The sequence below is a fragment of the Etheostoma spectabile genome, unplaced genomic scaffold, assembly GCF_008692095.1.
Source record: "Etheostoma spectabile isolate EspeVRDwgs_2016 unplaced genomic scaffold, UIUC_Espe_1.0 scaffold00004397, whole genome shotgun sequence".
NCBI lineage: Eukaryota > Metazoa > Chordata > Actinopteri > Perciformes > Percidae > Etheostoma > Etheostoma spectabile.
In genome coordinates this window covers 1-17,018 of record NW_022603144.1, presented here as the reverse complement: position 1 = coordinate 17,018, position 17,018 = coordinate 1, and the positions used below count along the sequence as shown (strand labels likewise).

General features: G+C 47.7%; 1 protein-coding gene across 1 annotated transcript in view; it reads left to right on the top strand.

Annotated features, from left to right (window-relative positions):
* LOC116677119 (regulating synaptic membrane exocytosis protein 2-like) overlaps positions 1-16,913 on the top strand; it is a gene marked incomplete at its 3' end in the record, with an annotated part of 21,105 nt that extends 4,192 nt beyond the window's left edge. Inside the window, 20 exon segments of the mRNA XM_032507812.1 lie at positions 56-76; positions 79-122; positions 328-363; positions 722-852; positions 1,087-1,258; positions 2,148-2,253; positions 2,376-2,444; positions 2,531-2,657; positions 2,757-2,870; positions 3,401-3,451; positions 3,755-3,823; positions 5,903-5,962; positions 6,674-6,750; positions 11,809-12,008; positions 12,011-12,467; positions 13,647-13,688; positions 13,865-13,900; positions 14,135-14,567; positions 16,482-16,637; positions 16,756-16,913. Coding sequence (XP_032363703.1) covers positions 56-76; positions 79-122; positions 328-363; positions 722-852; positions 1,087-1,258; positions 2,148-2,253; positions 2,376-2,444; positions 2,531-2,657; positions 2,757-2,870; positions 3,401-3,451; positions 3,755-3,823; positions 5,903-5,962; positions 6,674-6,750; positions 11,809-12,008; positions 12,011-12,467; positions 13,647-13,688; positions 13,865-13,900; positions 14,135-14,567; positions 16,482-16,637; positions 16,756-16,913 — 2,559 coding nt within the window.
* Positions 16,914-17,018: the final 105 nt, after the last annotated feature.

Sequence of the window (17,018 nt, the reverse complement as noted above, 5' to 3'; positions counted from 1 at the left end):
TAGTTTTTACAACGTTTTTTGTAGTTTTTACAACACACCTGTTTTCTCTCTTCAGGTCCTTTCGACTGTCAGAAAGTTTCTCGTCTCCCATCATCCCCGGCGTTCTGTCCGGGCCGCTGTCTGTAAGTATACCCAGCATGCATTGCAGCATGGCACTAATCCGCTCTCAGATATTAACCGCGGCTGCGTGTGTGTGTGTGTGTGTGTGTGTGTGTGTGTGTGTGTGTGTGTGTGTGTGTGTGTGTGTGTGTGTGTGTGTGTGTGTGTGTGTGTGTGTGTGTGTGTGTGGTGTGTGTGTGTGTGTGTGTGTGTGTGTGTGTGTTTTAGGTGGCTACCAGGCGCCCGCTTGTTCCCCGGATCCAGGTAAGAGAGAGATATTAAAGTATCTATGTATACATGTATATACAGGAAGGGGCGGGGCTTGCACACGGGAAAGGGGCGGGGCTTACACTTACTCTCTCTTAACACTTTTGCTAGGCCCTTGCATCTGAGTCCCATTCTCATCAGGGGGTGAGCCCCCCTAACGTACTGAGCCCCCCTAGAGGTCTGAGCCCCCCTAAAGATTATGCTCCTTGATTCTGTTGATTCAGCAGATTGTACCGTGACCACAGGGTTGTTCCCCCCCCCCCGTGGCGGCGCCGTAATGGCGTATTCCGGCCTAGCGTACGGTCGCTAAGCTCGTTGGGATATGTAGTTCTGACGACTGTCTGTGTTCCTGCAGGTGAAGCTGTGGTACGATAAGGTGGGTCATCAGCTGATCGTCACGGTCCTCGGAGCCAAAGAACTTCCTGTCCGAGACGATGGCCGGCCCAGAAACCCCTACGTCTACATCTACTTCCTGCCCGACAGGAGGTAAACACCCTGGACATACATCTCTCCTCTCTGTGATTGGTTGCTGGGTGTCTCCTCTCTGTGATTGGTTGCTGGGTGTCTCCTCTCTGTGATTGGTTGCTGGGTGTCTCCTCTCTGTGATTGGTCGATGGTTGTGTCCTCTCTGTGATTGGTCGATGGTTGTGTCCTCTCTGTGATTGGTCGATGGTTGTGTCCTCTCTCTGATTGGTTGCTTGTTGTCACCCGTTGTCACAGCGATAAGAGTAAGAGGCGGACCAAGACGGTGAAGAAGTCTGTGGAGCCGCGGTGGAACCAGACCTTCATGTACTCTCCGGTCCCTCAGAGAGAGTTCAGAGAGCGGATGCTGGAGCTGACGGTCTGGGACCAGGCCCGGGTCCGGGAGGAGGAAAACCAGTTCCTGGGAGAGGTAGGCGCACACAGAGACAACCCTTTCTGTTAAAGAGTAAGATCCAGTCCTGAAATCACTGTCACCAAGCCCACCAGACTCCATGTAAATAATCACTACTTTTAGCGTGTATAGAGCAGCATATCTCCACCAGACTCCATGTAAATAATCACTACTTTTAGCGTGTATAGAGCAGCATATCTCCACCAGACTCCATGTAAATAATCACTACTTTTAGCGTGTATAGAGCAGCATATCTCCACCAGACTCCATGTAAATAATCACTACTTTTAGCGTGTATAGAGCAGCATATCTCCACCAGACTCCATGTAAATAATCACTACTTTTAGCGTGTATAGAGCAGCATATCTCCACCAGACTCCATGTAAATAATCACTACTTTTATCATTTTAAAACACAATCATTCAAAGTGGACAGAAACTAAATAAAACTACCAAAAGCCATCTTGGTTCATCTTTCCACTGTTCCACCAATCACCACTCTGGTCTGGTTGGAATAAACTCTTAATTCACACATTTACATGTGGAGATATGCTGCTCTATACATGCTAAAAGTAGTGATTATTTACATGGAGTCTGGTGGAGATATGCTGCTCTATACACGCTAAAAGTAGTGATTATTTACATGGAGTCTGGTGGAGATATGCTGCTCTATACATGCTAAAAGTAGTGATTATTTACATGGAGTCTGGTGGAGATATGCTGCTCTATACACGCTAAAAGTAGTGATTATTTACATGGAGTCTGGTGGAGATATGCTGCTCTATACACGCTAAAAGTAGTGATTATTTACATGGAGTCTGGTGGAGATATGCTGCTCTATACACGCTAAAAGTAGTGATTATTTACATGGAGTCTGGTGGAGATATGCTGACTGATGCTGTGTTCAGGTGCTCGTAGAGATGGAGTCTGCTCTGCTGGACGATCAGCCTCACTGGTACAAACTGCAGCTCCTAGACAGCGCCCCCTACCTGCAGAGGAGAGGACTACAGCACAGTAAGACACACACACACACACACACACACACACACACACACACACACACACACACACACACTTGTGTATATAGATATTTTTCAATGACGATCTCTCCCCCCCCCCCCCCCCTGCCCCCCCAGGGTCTCAAAGGATCTATGATGGCGAGTTTTCAGATTTTGACTGTGAAGACGGCATCGGGGTGATATCAGGTAAACTCCATGTCCCATAATGCACCTCATCTACAATACAGCCCCCCCCACCCGTTTCTCACCCCCCCCCCCGTGTCCATATCCAGACTTCAGGCGGGACTTCCACAGCTCCACCCTCTCAGTGCCGGAGCAGGTCATATCGTCCAATCACGGCTCTCGATCCGACCTGGTCAGGATAAGGTCACGGTCGCCGAGCCAACCGTCTCCTCACCGGTAACAGTTGTTCCTGTGTGTGTGTGTGTGTGTGTGTGTGTGTGTGTGTGTGTGTGTGTGTGTGTGTGTGTCACCCTGACCTCTGACCTCTGGTGCCAGCGGTAACCCCCTGTACCCATTGTACCGTGAGGACGCCGTGCGGTTGCTACGGGGAACCAAACTGAGCCGAGCGAACTCAGACGCCGGGCAGTACAGCAGCCAATCACACGGCAGGTAATCACAGAGCAGCCAATCACACGGCAGCCAATCACACGGCAGGTAATCACACAGCAGCCAATCACACGGCAGCCAATCACACGGCAGGTAATCACACAGCAGCCAATCACACGGCAGCCAATCACACGGCAGCCAATCACACGGCAGGTAATCACAGAGCAGCCAATCACACGGCAGCCAATCACACGGCAGCCAATCACAGAACAGTCTAGATGTCTGGGTAGTTGTGGATTTAAATGCTAATTCTAGTCAGGTCTGGTCTGGCTGCTGGTCTGGCTGCTGGTCTGGGTTCTGGTCTGGGTTCTGGTCTGGCTGCTGGTCTGGGTTCTGGTCTGGCTGCTGGTCTGGCTGCTGGTCTGGGTTCTGGTTTTGCTGCTGGTCTGGGTTCTGGTCTGGCTTCTGGTCTGGCTGCTGGTCTGGGTTTTGGTCTGGCTGCTGGTCTGGGTTCTGGTTTTGCTGCTGGTCTGGCTGCTGGTCTGGCTGCTGGTCTGGGTTCTGGTTCTGAACGTCTGTCTCTGATTATTTAGGAGGACTATGAGGAGAATTTCTGTCGCCAACTCTCTCGATTCACACGACAGGTACAGCAGTTGTAGAAGAAGAACTTGTAGTTCCTGTAGTTCACTTCCTGTGGTTTCATTATAATCAGAACTTTGTGCGTGTGCGTGTGTGTGTGCGTGTGTGTGTGCGTGTGTGCGTGTGTGCGTGTGTGCGTGTGTGTGTGTGTGTGTGTGTGGTGTGTGTGTGTGTGTGTGTGTGGTGTGCGTGTGTGTGCGCGTGTGTGCGCGTGTGTGCGCGTGTGTGCGCGTGTGTGTGTGTGCGCGTGTGTGTGTGTGTGTGCGTGTGTGTGTGCGTGTGTGTGTGCGTGTGTGTGTGTGTGTAAGATACTATAACGGTTCTAACCAGCCTCCCTGGACGAGCCACATGATGACCGGGAGCAGTGAGGACTACAGGTAAGTCCCGGGGCTTCTGGGTAATGTATTGTCAATTAGCTTTAGACATTTACCACTTCATTCTGAAAGAGCTTTACTTCCTGTTAGTTGTTGTTGTGTGTCTAGTGGTCGGAGTAACTAGTAACTAAAGGAACTAGTAACTAAAGGAACTGGTAACTAAAGGAACTGGTAACTAAAGGAACTGGTAACTAAAGGAACTAGTAACTAAAGGAACTAGTAACTAGTAACTAAAGGAACTAGTAACTAGTAACTAAAGGAACTAGTAACTAGTAACTAAAGGAATTAGTTACTAAAGGAACTAGTTACTAAAGGAACTAGGAACTAGTAACTAAAGGAACTAGTAACTAAAAACTAAAGGAACTAGTAACTAGTAACTAAAGGAATTAGTTACTAAAGGAACTAGTTACTAAAGGAACTAGGAACTAGGAACTAAAGGAACTAGTAACTAAAGGAACTGGTAACTAAAGGAACTAGTTACTAAAGGAACTGGTAACTAAAGGAACTAGTTACTAAAGGAACTAGTAACTAAAGGAACTAGTAACTAGTAACTAAAGGAACTGGTAACTAGTAACTAAAGGAACTATTAACTAAAGGAACTATTAACTAAAGGAACTAGTAACTAAAGTAACTAGTAACTAAAGGAACTAGTAACTAAAGGAACTAGTAACTAAAGGAACTGGTAACTAAAGAAACTAGTAACTAAAGGAACTAGTAACTAAAGTAACTAGTAACTAAAGGAACTAGTAACTAAAGGAACTAGTAACTAAAGGAACTGGTAACTAAATAAACTAGTAACTAAAGGAACTGGTAACTAAAGGAACTGGTAACTAAAGGAACTGGTAACTAAAGGAACTGGTAACTAAAGGAACTAGTTACTAAAGGAAGTAGTAACTAAAGGAACTAGTTACTAAAGGAACTAGGAACTAGTAACTAAAGGAACTAGTAACTAAAGGAACTGGTAACTAAAGGAACTAGGAACTAGTAACTAAAGGAACTAGGAACTAGTAACTAAAGGAACTAGGAACTAGTAACTAAAGGAACTGGTAACTAAAGGAACTAGTTACTAAAGGAACTGGTAACTAAAGGAACTAGTAACTAAAGGAACTAGTAACTAAAGGAACTAGGAACTAGTAACTAAAGGAACTGGTAACTAAAGGAACTAGTTACTAAAGGAACTGGTAACTAAAGGAACTGGTAACTAAAGGAACTGGTTACTAAAGGAACTGGTAACTAAAGGAACTAGTAACTAAAGGAACTAGTTACTAAAGGAACTGGTAACTAAAGGAACTAGTAACTAAAGGAACTAGTAACTAAAGGAACTAGTAACTAAAGGAACTAGTAACTAAAGGAACTGGTAACTAAAGAAACTAGTAACTAAAGAAACTAGTAACTAAAGAAACTAGTAACTAAAGGAACTAGTAACTAAAGGAACTAGTAACTAAAGGAACTAGTAACTAAAGGAACTGGTAACTAATAACTAGTAACTAAAGGAACTAGTAACTAAAGGAACTGGTAACTAAAGGAACTGGTAACTAAAGGAACTAGTTACTAAAGGAACTAGTAACTAAAGGAACTAGTTACTAAAGGAACTAGGATCTAGTAACTAAAGGAACTGTAACTAAAGGAACTAGGAACTAGTAACTAAAGGGTAACTAGTAACTAAAGGAACTAGGAACTAGTAACTAAAGGAACTGGTAACTAAAGGAACTAGTTACTAAAGGAACTGGTAACTAAAGGAACTAGTAACTAAAGGAACTAGTAACTAAAGGAACTAGGAACTAGTAACTAAAGGAACTGGTAACTAAAGGAACTAGTTACTAAAGGAACTGGTAACTAAAGGAACTAGTTACTAAAGGAACTGGTAACTAAAGGAACTAGTTACTAAAGGAACTGGTAACTAAAGGAACTAGTAACTAAAGGAACTGGTTACTAAAGGAACTGGTAACTAAAGGAACTAGTAACTAAAGGAACTAGTTACTAAAGGAACTGGTAACTAAAGGAACTAGTTACTAAAGGAACTAGTAACTAGTAACTAAAGGAACTAGTAACTAGTTACTAAGCTGGTGTTTGTGTTCTCAGTCAGGATTTTATTCCTGATTTTCCGTACGAACCCGACGGCTTCGACAGCGACCTGCTCAGGTACACACGTTCTAGTAGTCCGTGTACTATTGTGTACTATTGTGTAGTATTGTGTAGTATTGTGTACTATTGTGTAGTTTAGCTAGAATTGTTAGCTAGCATCATTAGCTAGCATCGTTAGCTAGCATCATTAGCATGTAACACGTCTAAATAAACAAAGCCCCCCCCCGTCAGGTCGGCCATTTTACATTTCAACGGATGCAACTCTGCTTCTTATTGACTAACCCGGGAGTTCCTACCCTAATATTACATTACAGTGCAATATTATTTATATACTGTATATTACACATATATATAAATTCTGTATACTTTATATATATATATACAGTACACAAAATGACAGTAAAGGCATTCTACTCTATTCTCCACATTTAGCCGATGCTTTTATCCAAAGTAACTTCCTACTGCTCTACATCAGAGGTTGCACACCTCTGGAGCAACCAGGGGTTAGTGCCTTGCTCGGGGACACATGGGTGATGTCTCACAGTGGGAATCGAACACCAAAGGCATGGGTCATATCCGCTGTCCCAACCCCACCCAAGAAAAGTCCAAGGAAGGTCTGACCAATCCGACTCCTCATGTCTAACTCTAACCAATCCAACCAGTCAAGGCAACGAGTGCTAGCCAATCAAATGCAGAGTAGGGCGGGACCTAGCCAATGGAAATCCTTCCCAGGTTGGTAGTTTGAGTCCTGTGGTGTCTTTTCAACAGGACTAACCCCCTTGGAGGACTGGCCCGCCGTGGACGCCAGCTGCCCATCGTCCCGCCCAAAGGATCTCCGGATAAAAGTAAGTCTGTTAGCTCACCTGGTGGAGCACGCGCCCAAATATGGAGGTTTACTCCTCGACGCAGCTGCTGCAGGTTCGACTCCGTCCTGCTGCCATGTGCTGCATGTCCCCCCCTCTCTCCCCTTTCATCTATTCAGCTTAATAAGGCCAAAAGATATTTAAAAAATATTTAAAAAGAAAACTATTATGGAAGGTCCAACCAAGGTCCAACCATGGTCCAAACAAGGTCTAAGGAAGGTCCAACCAAGGTCCAACCATGGTCCAAACAAGGTCTAAGGAAGGTCCAACCAAGGTCCAACCATGGTCCAAACAAGGTCTAAGGGGCGCTGCACAGTGGCTGCCCTGCGGTGTCATCACGTTGGTATTTGTTTGTTGCTGTTTTGTTTCCTGTACGTCTGAGTGATTGTGACTGTTTTATCACTGCATTGGAGCAGTAATCATGGATCTCGCCCTGTGGTGCAGAATCAGCCTGTTTGTTGTGATTTTAAACAGCTATTGGAGCTATGGACTCAACCACAACGCTGCTGGCGGCGTTGCTCGTGAGTTTCACTATAGCAGAGAAACTCTGCTGCTACTGCGGAATCACCTACCAACGGATTTCTCACATGTTGATGAGTTAATACCTGACTATCTTAAGAAGAACTCTAGCAGGGATTCTATACGGAAAAAGCGGAAACGTGGATCCAAAGGCGGCGTTCGTCACCGGCTGAAGAAGCTGAAGAATAAACTTCCTCTGCCTTCGGTCCTGCTAATCAACGCCCAGTCCCTGAGATCGGTCCTGCTAATCAACGCCCAGTCCCTGGGAGCAAAGACAGACGAGCTGTCAGCCAACACCCGATACCTGCACGAGTACAGGAGTGCCTGTGTCTTATCACTGAGACCTGGCTGGACAAGAATATTGAGTCAAGTGCAATGGAGCCCACGGGTTTCTCGGCGTTTAGAACCGACCGAGACCCGGACATCACAGCGAAGAGTCGGGGGGGCGGAGTCTGCCTTCTGATCAGAGACGAGTGGTGTGGGGCAGTGACGGTCAGGGAGCAGCTGTGCACCCCTGACATACAGATGTTGTGTCTTTCTCTCCGACCCTACCATCTCCCGAGGGAGTTTCCTCAAGTCTTTTTCACCGTGGTCTATATACATCCCAAAGCTGATTTTAAAAAAGCTACTGAAATTATATTTAATATATCACAGAAACTTGAGTCTCTATCTCCAGATGCTCCAAAATTTATTCTTGGAGATTTTAACAGGTGCTCTATGAAAAAGTCCCTCCGCACCTTTTACCAGTACGTTGACTGTCAGGAAGAATCAGACTCTAGATATGTGCTATGGAACTGTTAAGGATGCATATACTGCCTCCCTGCTTCCTCCACTGGGAGCATCTGACCACAATGTGGTCTATCTCCGTCCTGTCTATAAGAGACTCTATGAGAGGGAAAAACCTCAAGTAAGGACTGTTAAGTTGTGGAGTAGTGATAGCATTTTGGCCTTGCAAGGATGTTTTGAGTGCACACAATGGGAAGTATTTGATGCTCAAGACATTAATGAACAGGTTGTGGCTGTGTCTGATTATATCTGCTTCTGCGTAGACTCTGTAATACCCACAAAGACATACAAAGTATATTCAAATGATAAGCCCTGGGTATCTGGCAACTTAAAAAAACTCATTAAAAAGAAAAAAAAAGCTTATCAAAATCAGGATGAGTCTGCAAGGAGGGACATACAGAGAGAAATAAAAAGGCAAATACAGCTGGATAAGTTCAGCTATAAACAGAAGTTAGAAGCCTCTCTGGGCTCTGGCAACTCCAGAGAGGCTTGGAAAGGAATTAAAAACATGACATCCATCCCACACCAGGGCCGGGGTAAGCCCTCCTGGACCCTGAATGGTGGTTCTGATGGAAAGGAAATGGCAAACCAATTGAATTCATTCTTCTGCCGTTTTGAGAGCAGCACAAGTGCCGAGGCCTTTACCATGACTGCACTTCCCTCCAGCATAAGCATAGAAGAGACAGAAGTACTCCAATTATTTAAAGGCTGTAATATTAGAAAAAGCCCTGGCCCTGACCATATTGGAGGAGAGGTTCTTAAATACTGTGCGGAGCAGCTCACACCTGTATTTACAGGGGTTTTTAAGTCCTCTCTCAACCTGAAAAAAGTCCCCACTCTATGGAAAACTTCCACAATTGTACCAGTGCCAAAAATCCCCAGGCCTAACGAGCCTAACGACTTCCGGCCCATAGCACTAACTTCACTGGTAATGAAGTGCTTTGAGCGCCTAGTTAAGAGCTACATCATCTCCAAAACGCAGCACCTTCTAGACCCTTATGCAGTCTGCGTATCAAGCATCCAGAGGAGTTGAAGATGCTGTTGCAACTCTATTGCATCTTCTGCACGTTCATTTAGAGAAGCCAAAGGCCCATGCCAAAATCATTTTTGCTGATTTTTCTTCTGCTTTCAACACTATTAAGTCGAGTATTTTAGCAAATATTTTAACAGAGGAATTTTTTATTGAAGATGATGTGGTCTCATGGATTGTTGATTTTCTTAGCTGTAGAGTACAGCGAGTCAGAGTTGGTACGTCACTCTCTGACAATATGACCACCTGCACAGGCTCCCCCCAGGGATGTGTTTATCTTCCCTGGTGTTCATCCTGTACACTAACTCCTGCACCAGCACTTTCCCTAACAGGCATTTTATCAAGTATGCAGATGATACCGCCCTGGTTAGTCTCCTATACGACCAGGAAGAGGAGCATGGCCCAGTTCGTAACTTTTTTACTGATTGGTGTGAGAAGTCAAACCTTATCTTGAATACCTCTAAAACAAAGGAGATGCTAATTGATTTTAGAAAAGCACAGTCCCTTAAACCCACCTGTATCCATGGGATTCCTTTAGAAACAGTCACAGAGTATAAATACCTCGGCATGGTGCTCCACCACAAACTTAAATGGGACAGTTGGTCTGACAGATTAAATACTAAGTCCCAACAAAGAATGTTCTTCTTAAGGAACCTGTTGTCCTTTAATGTCAGCAGCAACGTACTTCAGATGTTCTACTGGGCTTTCATTGAAAGTGTTCTTTCCTTTGGTATCATCTGTTGGCATGGCAACGCCACTGAAGCACAAAAAAAGTACATTAGGAAAATAATAATAACTTCCAGCAAACTTCCGGGTATTCCATTTCCAAGTATGGAAAGTTTATACAAAAACAGGATACGGAGAAGGCAAATAGCATTGTGGGCAACCAGAAGCCCCCCCCCCCCCCCCCCCCCTCAGGATGACGATACTGTCCTTTGTTTAAAAAAAACAGATCTAAGCTCTCCTTTGTTCCACAGGCCATTAAACTCCTTAATAATGAAGGTCCCGTCCAATGATATATATTTTGTGTATCTATTTTATTCTCTTCTTTCTCCCAGCTGGTCTGGAACTCTACCCCCCCCCCCCCCCCCCTTCATATTATTCTGGTTTATGGTACGAGTGGTGGTGTACATAGGTTTTGTTTTTCCTCCTTGCCTTATCTGTGTTAATGTTGAATACCATGTGATGTGATCTGCAACCTAATTTCCCTATGGGGACAATAAACATGAACTAACTAAGGAAGGTCCAAACAAGGCCCAACCATGGTCCTAACAAGGTCTAAGGAAGGTCCACCCAAGGTCTAAGGAAGGTCTAAGGAAGGTCCAAACAAGGCCCAAACAAGGTCTAAGGAAGGTCCAAACAAGGCCCAACCAAGGTCTAAGGAAGGTCCAAACAAGGCCCAACCAAGGTCTAAGGAAGGTCCAAACAAGGCCCAACCAAGGTCTAAGGAAGGTCCAAACAAGGTCTAAGGAAGGTCCACCCAAGGTCTAAGGAAGGTCTAAGGAAGGTCCAAACAAGGCCCAACCAAGGTCTAAGGAAGGTCCACCAAGGTCTAAGGAAGGTCTAAGGAAGGTCCAAACAAGGCCCAACCAAGGTCTAAGGAAGGTCCACCCAAGGTCTAAGGAAGGTCCACCCAAGGTCTAAGGAAGGTCCACCCAAGGTCTAAGGAAGGTCTAAGGAAGGTCCAAACAAGGCCCAACCATGGTCCAAACAAGGTCTAAGGAAGGTCCACCAAGGTCTAAGGAAGGTCTAAGGAAGGTCCAAACAAGGCCCAACCAAGGTCTAAGGAAGGTCTAAGGAAGGTCCAAAGAAGGCCCAACCAAGGTCTAAGGAAGGTCCAACCAAGGTCTAAGGAAGGTCCAAACAAGGTCTAAGGAAGGTCAACATAAGGTCCAACCAAGGTCTAAGGAAGGTCCACATAAGGTCCAACCAAGGTCTAAGGAAGGTCCAAACAAGGCCCAACCAAGGTCTAAGGAAGGTCCACATAAGGTCCAACCAAGGTCTAAGGAAGGTCCACATAAGGTCCAACCAAGGTCTAAGGAAGGTCCACATAAGGTTAAACCAAGGTCTAAGGAAGGTCCAACCAAGGTTCAAATAAGTTCAAAGGAAGGTCCAAATAAGGTCCAACCAATGTTCAAAAAAGGTCAAACCAAGGTTCCAATAAGGTCAAACCAAGGTCCAACCAAGGTCTAAGGAAGGTCAAACCAAGGTCCAACCAAGGTCTAAGGAAAGTCCAACCAAGGTCCAAGCAAGGTCAAACAAAGGTCAAAGCAAGATCTAAGGAAGGTCCAACCAAAATCCAACAAAGGTCCAACCAAGGTCCCACCAACAGGACAGGTGAGAAAGGGGAGTGGGGGGGAAGACATGCAGGAAATCATCACAGGTCGGATTCCCTGAACCTCTGTATCGAGGCATAGACCTCTCAGTGCATGTGTGCCCGCTCTACCAGTGAACCAACCCTGCCACAGGCGTGGGGACTTCTACATGAAGTAATGTCTGTTGGAGTCATGGCAATGTGAGAAAAGGATGACTTCCCAAATGCCGTTTTGCGTTGGGGATCACTCCACTCTCCCCTGGTAAATAAAGTCTAGTTTTAAATTTAGAACCTTAGAACCATAGCCATGTGAAACAGGTCATGTGATCCTTCATCATTCCATCGTCTGATTTTCTTTTCCATTTCTCTGAACTCTTTTGCTGTCCGTCAGTTTTGGCCACGCCTGCTGCAGGAGCACCAATGGCAACTGTAGCTCCACCCACCCTACATCAACAGGCCCCTCCCCCTTTCAACACACAAGCCCCTCCTCCCCCTGCAAATCCTATACCACCGCCGCGTATACGAATCCAAGCCCCACCTCCTCCTGGACCCCCCAACCCCCAACCACCCCCTGCACTTACTACTGCTCCGGGACAAGTCCAAGCCCCGCCACAGTCCCTCTTTTGGTAAAAGCCTCGACCCCAGCTCCAGTACCAGTCCCGCCCCCAGTTCCTTCTCCGGTACAAGCCCCGCCCATATTCCCTCCTCTAGCGCAAGCCCCTCCCCCAATTCTAGCTCAAACCCCAGCACCAACTACTGTCCCTGCACCAATACAAGTCCAAGCCCCGCCTCCAGTTCCTGCTCCGGCACAAGTCCAAGCCCCGCCCACAGCTCCTGTTGCACCTACTGACCCTCCTGAACCAACTGCACCCACTGCTCCAGCTACTGCACCTTCTCAAGCCCCGCCCCCTGCTCCTCCTGTAGTCCAATTAATGCCGGCTTCTGAAGCTACTGTTCCCCCAACACCGGCCCCTGCCCTGGCACCAACACCGGCCCCTGCCCTGGCACCAACACCGGCCCCTGCAGCAGCCGCGCCCCCACAAACTCCAGGTGTGTATATCACAGGTTGTGTTTTTCAGTATTTCCAATTAGACTTAGCTAACGTTAGAACCAGCAGCAGCGGGTCAGACCGCTAACGTCAGAACCTTTACGTTAGCTTGCTAACTCGTCTTGGCGTTAGCTTGCTAACCCCGCCTTAACGTTAGCTTGCTAACTTAACGTTAGCTTGCTAACTTAACATTAGCTTGCTAACTCCTCCTTAACGTTAGCTTGCTAACTCCTCCTTAACGTTAGCTTGCTAACCCCATCTTAACGTTAGCTTGCTAACCCCGCCTTAACGTTAGCTTGCTAACTTAACGTTAGCTTGCTAACTTAACATTAGTTTGCTAACTCCTCCTTAACATTAGTTTGCTAACTCCTCCTTAACGTTAGCTTGCTAACTCCTCCTTAACGTTAGCTTGCTAACTCCTCCTTAACGTTAGCTTGCTAACCCCATCTTAACGTTAGCTTGCTAACCCGCTTAACGTTAGCTTGCTAACTTAACGTTAGCTTGCTAACTTAACATTAGTTTGCTAACTCCTCCTTAACGTTAGCTTGCTAACTCCTCCTTAACGTTAGCTTGCTAACCCCGCCTTAACGTTAGCTTGCTAACTTAACGTTAGCTTGCTACTTAACATTAGTTTGCTAACTCCTCCTTAATGTTAGCTTGCTAACTCCTCCTTAACGTTAGCTTGCTAACCCCATCTTAACGTTAGCTTGCTAACCCCGCCTTAACGTTAGCTTGCTAACTTAACGTTAGCTTGCTAACTTAACATTAGTTTGCTAACTCCTCCTTAACGTTAGCTTGCTAACTCCTCCTTAACGTTAGCTTGCTAACCCCATCTTAACGTTAGCTTGCTAACCCCGCCTTAACGTTAGCTTGCTAACTTAACGTTAGCTTGCTAACTTAACATTAGTTTGCTAACTCCTCCTTAACGTTAGCTTGCTAACTCCTCCTTAACGTTAGCTTGCTAACCCCATCTTAACGTTAGCTTGCTAACCCCGCCTTAACGTTAGCTTGCTAACTTAACGTTAGCTTGCTAACTTAACATTAGTTTGCTAACTCCTCCTTAACGTTAGCTTGCTAACTCCTCCTTAACGTTAGCTTGCTAACCCCATCTTAACGTTAGCTTATTCATCCATTCCTTCCTTCCTGTGTTTATCTCTGTTTCATCTCCCGGTCCGTGTCAGAGCACGAGAGACGCTGCTTGACTCCTGGAGGAACCAGAAAAGGTAAGAAGGAGGGAGGGAGGGGGGAGAGAGAGGGAGGGAGGGGGGGAGAAATACTTTTTATAGTATTTATTTTTTACCATTTATATATATTTTACAGTATTTTTTACTATATACTGTGATTTAATGCTAACCCTGTGTTGCTGTAATCTGACCAATCATCTCTCTCCGTGATGCAGAGGTCACATGGGAGGACCTGCTGAAAACAGCCAATGGTACAGCACCAACTGTTAGCCACACCCCCTAGACAGGTAGCCCCTCCCCCGTAGTCATGTGACACGTAAGAGGAATCCATCCTTCTGTCCATCCTCAGTAGGGACCATCCAGAACTAATATCAGGGTCTGGAGGCTCCGCCCCCCCCTAGATCAGGGTCTGGAGGCTCCGCCCCCCTCCCCCCAGATCAGGGTCTGGAGCCCCCCCTGACTGATGTGTGTCTTTGTCCCTGCAGGTGCGAAGGACCCGTCCCAGGTGAGCAGACCGAAATACTCAACATGTCCTTCATACATCACTGATGATGTCACACTCCTGTCCGCCTGTCTGTCTGTCTCTCTGTCTGTCCTCCGGTCTGCCCACCTGTCTGTGTCTGTCTGTCTGCCCACCTGTCTGTCTGTCTCTCTGTCTGTCTGTCCTCCGGTCTGCCCACCTGTCTGTGTCTGTCTGTCTGTCCACTTGTTTGTGTCTGTCTGTCTGTCTGTCCTCCGGTCTGCCCACCTGTCTGTGTCTGTCTGTCTGTCCACTTGTTTGTGTCTGTCTGTCTGTCCACCTGTCTGTGTCTGTCTGTCTGTCCACTTGTTTGTGTCTGTCTGTCTGTGTCTCCAGATGAGGGACAGTCTGTCCTTTAAATCAACAGACAGTGATGTCAGTGATGTCCCCAAGATCAGGTGAGACATCAATCATGGATTATATGTGTGTGTGTCTGTCTCAGTGTGTGTGTGTGTGTGTGTGTGTGTGTGTCTGTCTGTCTCAGTGTGTGTGTGTGTGTGTGTGTGTGTCTGTCTGTCTCAGTGTGTGTGTGTGTGTGTGTGTGTGTGTGTCTGTCTCAGTGTGTGTGTGTGTGTGTGTGTCTGTCTGTCTGTCTCAGTGTGTGTGTGTGTGTGTGTGTGTGTCTGTCTGTCTGTCTCTGTGTGTGTGTGTGTGTGTGTGTGTGTGTGTCTGTGTGTGTGTCTGTGTGTGTGTGTGTGTATAGGCAGGGGTGCACATAACCGGTACGCAAGTACGCATGCGCGTCACAACTCAGGCCTGCGTGACGCCTCGTGTGTCCTCAGGCCTGCGTGTACCTGACCGGTCTTGTCCTCTAACCTGACTACGGTCAGAGATGTCCACAAAGCAACAGACATTAAGCTTCTTCTTCTTTGGTGTTCCGTCACCTACAAAGAAACGCCACCTGGAGCCGGAGATAAGGGTTCTATTGGAACCGTGGCTCCCAGACGGGCTGGAAGCTCACGACGAGCCGCTCAAATCCACATCTGGCGGACGAAACAGGTTCCAACAGCTCAAAGACCTCCAACCGTCCTCTGTCTGGCAAACAGGAAGACAGCCGGGAGGACACGAGTGGGACGCAAGCCGTCGCTAACAAACTAGCTAGCCGGGACGAAATGTCTCAGTGGTAGAGTCTGCCAATCGGAAGGTTGGTGGTTCAATCCCTGGCCCTGCAGTCCCATGTCGAAGTGTCCTTGGGCAAGACACTGCCTCTGACGACGCTGAACAGGACAGTGGGGACGACGCTGAACAGGACAGTGGGGAAGACATTGAACAGGACAGTGGGGACGACGCTGAACAGGACAGTGGGGAAGACATTGAACAGGACAGTGGGGACGACGCTGAACAGGACAGTGGGGACGACACTGAACAGGACAGTGGGGAAGACATTGAACAGGACAGTGGGGACGACGCTGAACAGGACAGTGGGAAGACATTGAACAGGACAGTGGGGACGACGCTGAACAGGACAGTGGGGAAGACATTGAACAGGACAGTGGGGACGACGCTGAACAGGACAGTGGGGACGACGCTGAACAGGACAGTGGGGACGACACTGAACAGGACAGTGGGGACAACACTGCAGAGGACAGTGGGGACGACACTGAACAGGACAGTGGGGACGACGCTGAACAGGACAGTGGGGACGACACTGCAGAGGACAGTGGGGACGACACTGCAGAGGACAGTGGGGACGACACTGCAGAGGACAGTGGGGACGACACTGCAGAGGACAATGGGGAAGACACTGCAGAGGACAGTGGGGACGACACTGCAGAGGACAATGGGGAAGACACTGCAGAGGACAGTGGGGACGACACTTAACAGGACAGTGGGGACGACACTGCAGAGGACAGTGGGGACGACACTGCAGAGGACAGTGGGGACGACACTGAACAGGACAGTGGGGATGACACTGCAGAGGACAGTGGGGACGACACTGCAGAGGACAGTGGGGACGACACTGCAGAGGACAGTGGGGACGACACTGAACAGGACAGTGGGGACGACACTGAACAGGACAGTGGGGACGACACTGCAGAGGACAGTGGGGACAACATTGCAGAGGACAGTGGGGACGACACTGCAGAGGACAGTGGGGACGACACTGAACAGGACAGTGGGGACGACACTGAACAGGACAGTGGGTAGACTGCACTTATTAAGGACTGAGTACCTGAGGAACTCACTGAGAAGGTCATGTGCACCCCTGTGTAAAGGTCTTGTTTCTGTTAGCATGTTAGCTTAGCATGTTGCTCTGTATCTGTGTTTTCAATCCGCCTGCTGCTGTTCTCTCCTCCCATTGGCCGGGACAGCGGGGCGGAGGCTCCTCAGGGCCAATCCGAGGAGTCGGGGGCGGGGCCAGAGGGCTCACAGGAAGCTGCGGGGGCGGTCGGGGGCGGAGCCACGCTGCTGGCGAGCGAATCAGAGGCCGAGGAGTCTGAGCCGGAGCCAGAGACGGCCCCTGCAAAGTAAGACCACGACCAATGGGGCGCTCCGGCTGCAATGGCCCCGCCCACTTCCTGTGTGTTAGGTCATGTGACTGAGGGCTGTTTCCTGTGTGAGATCATGTGACGTCTGGTCCCGCAGGCCGACGCCCACCAAGCCGGCTGAGGTCTGCTCGCTGAACCGGAACAACGACGACGACGAAGACGACAAGAAGAAACGCTCGGGCCTCGGGGCCCTGGTCCTGGGGCTGGTCGGGCTGGGCAAGAAGAACCAGAACAGCTCCCAGATCAACCCCGAGGGTACCCCATAACCTGATATCCATGATATACCCCAACATACCCTAATATACCCCAACATACCCTAATATACCCTGATATACCCCAACATACCCTGATATACCCCAA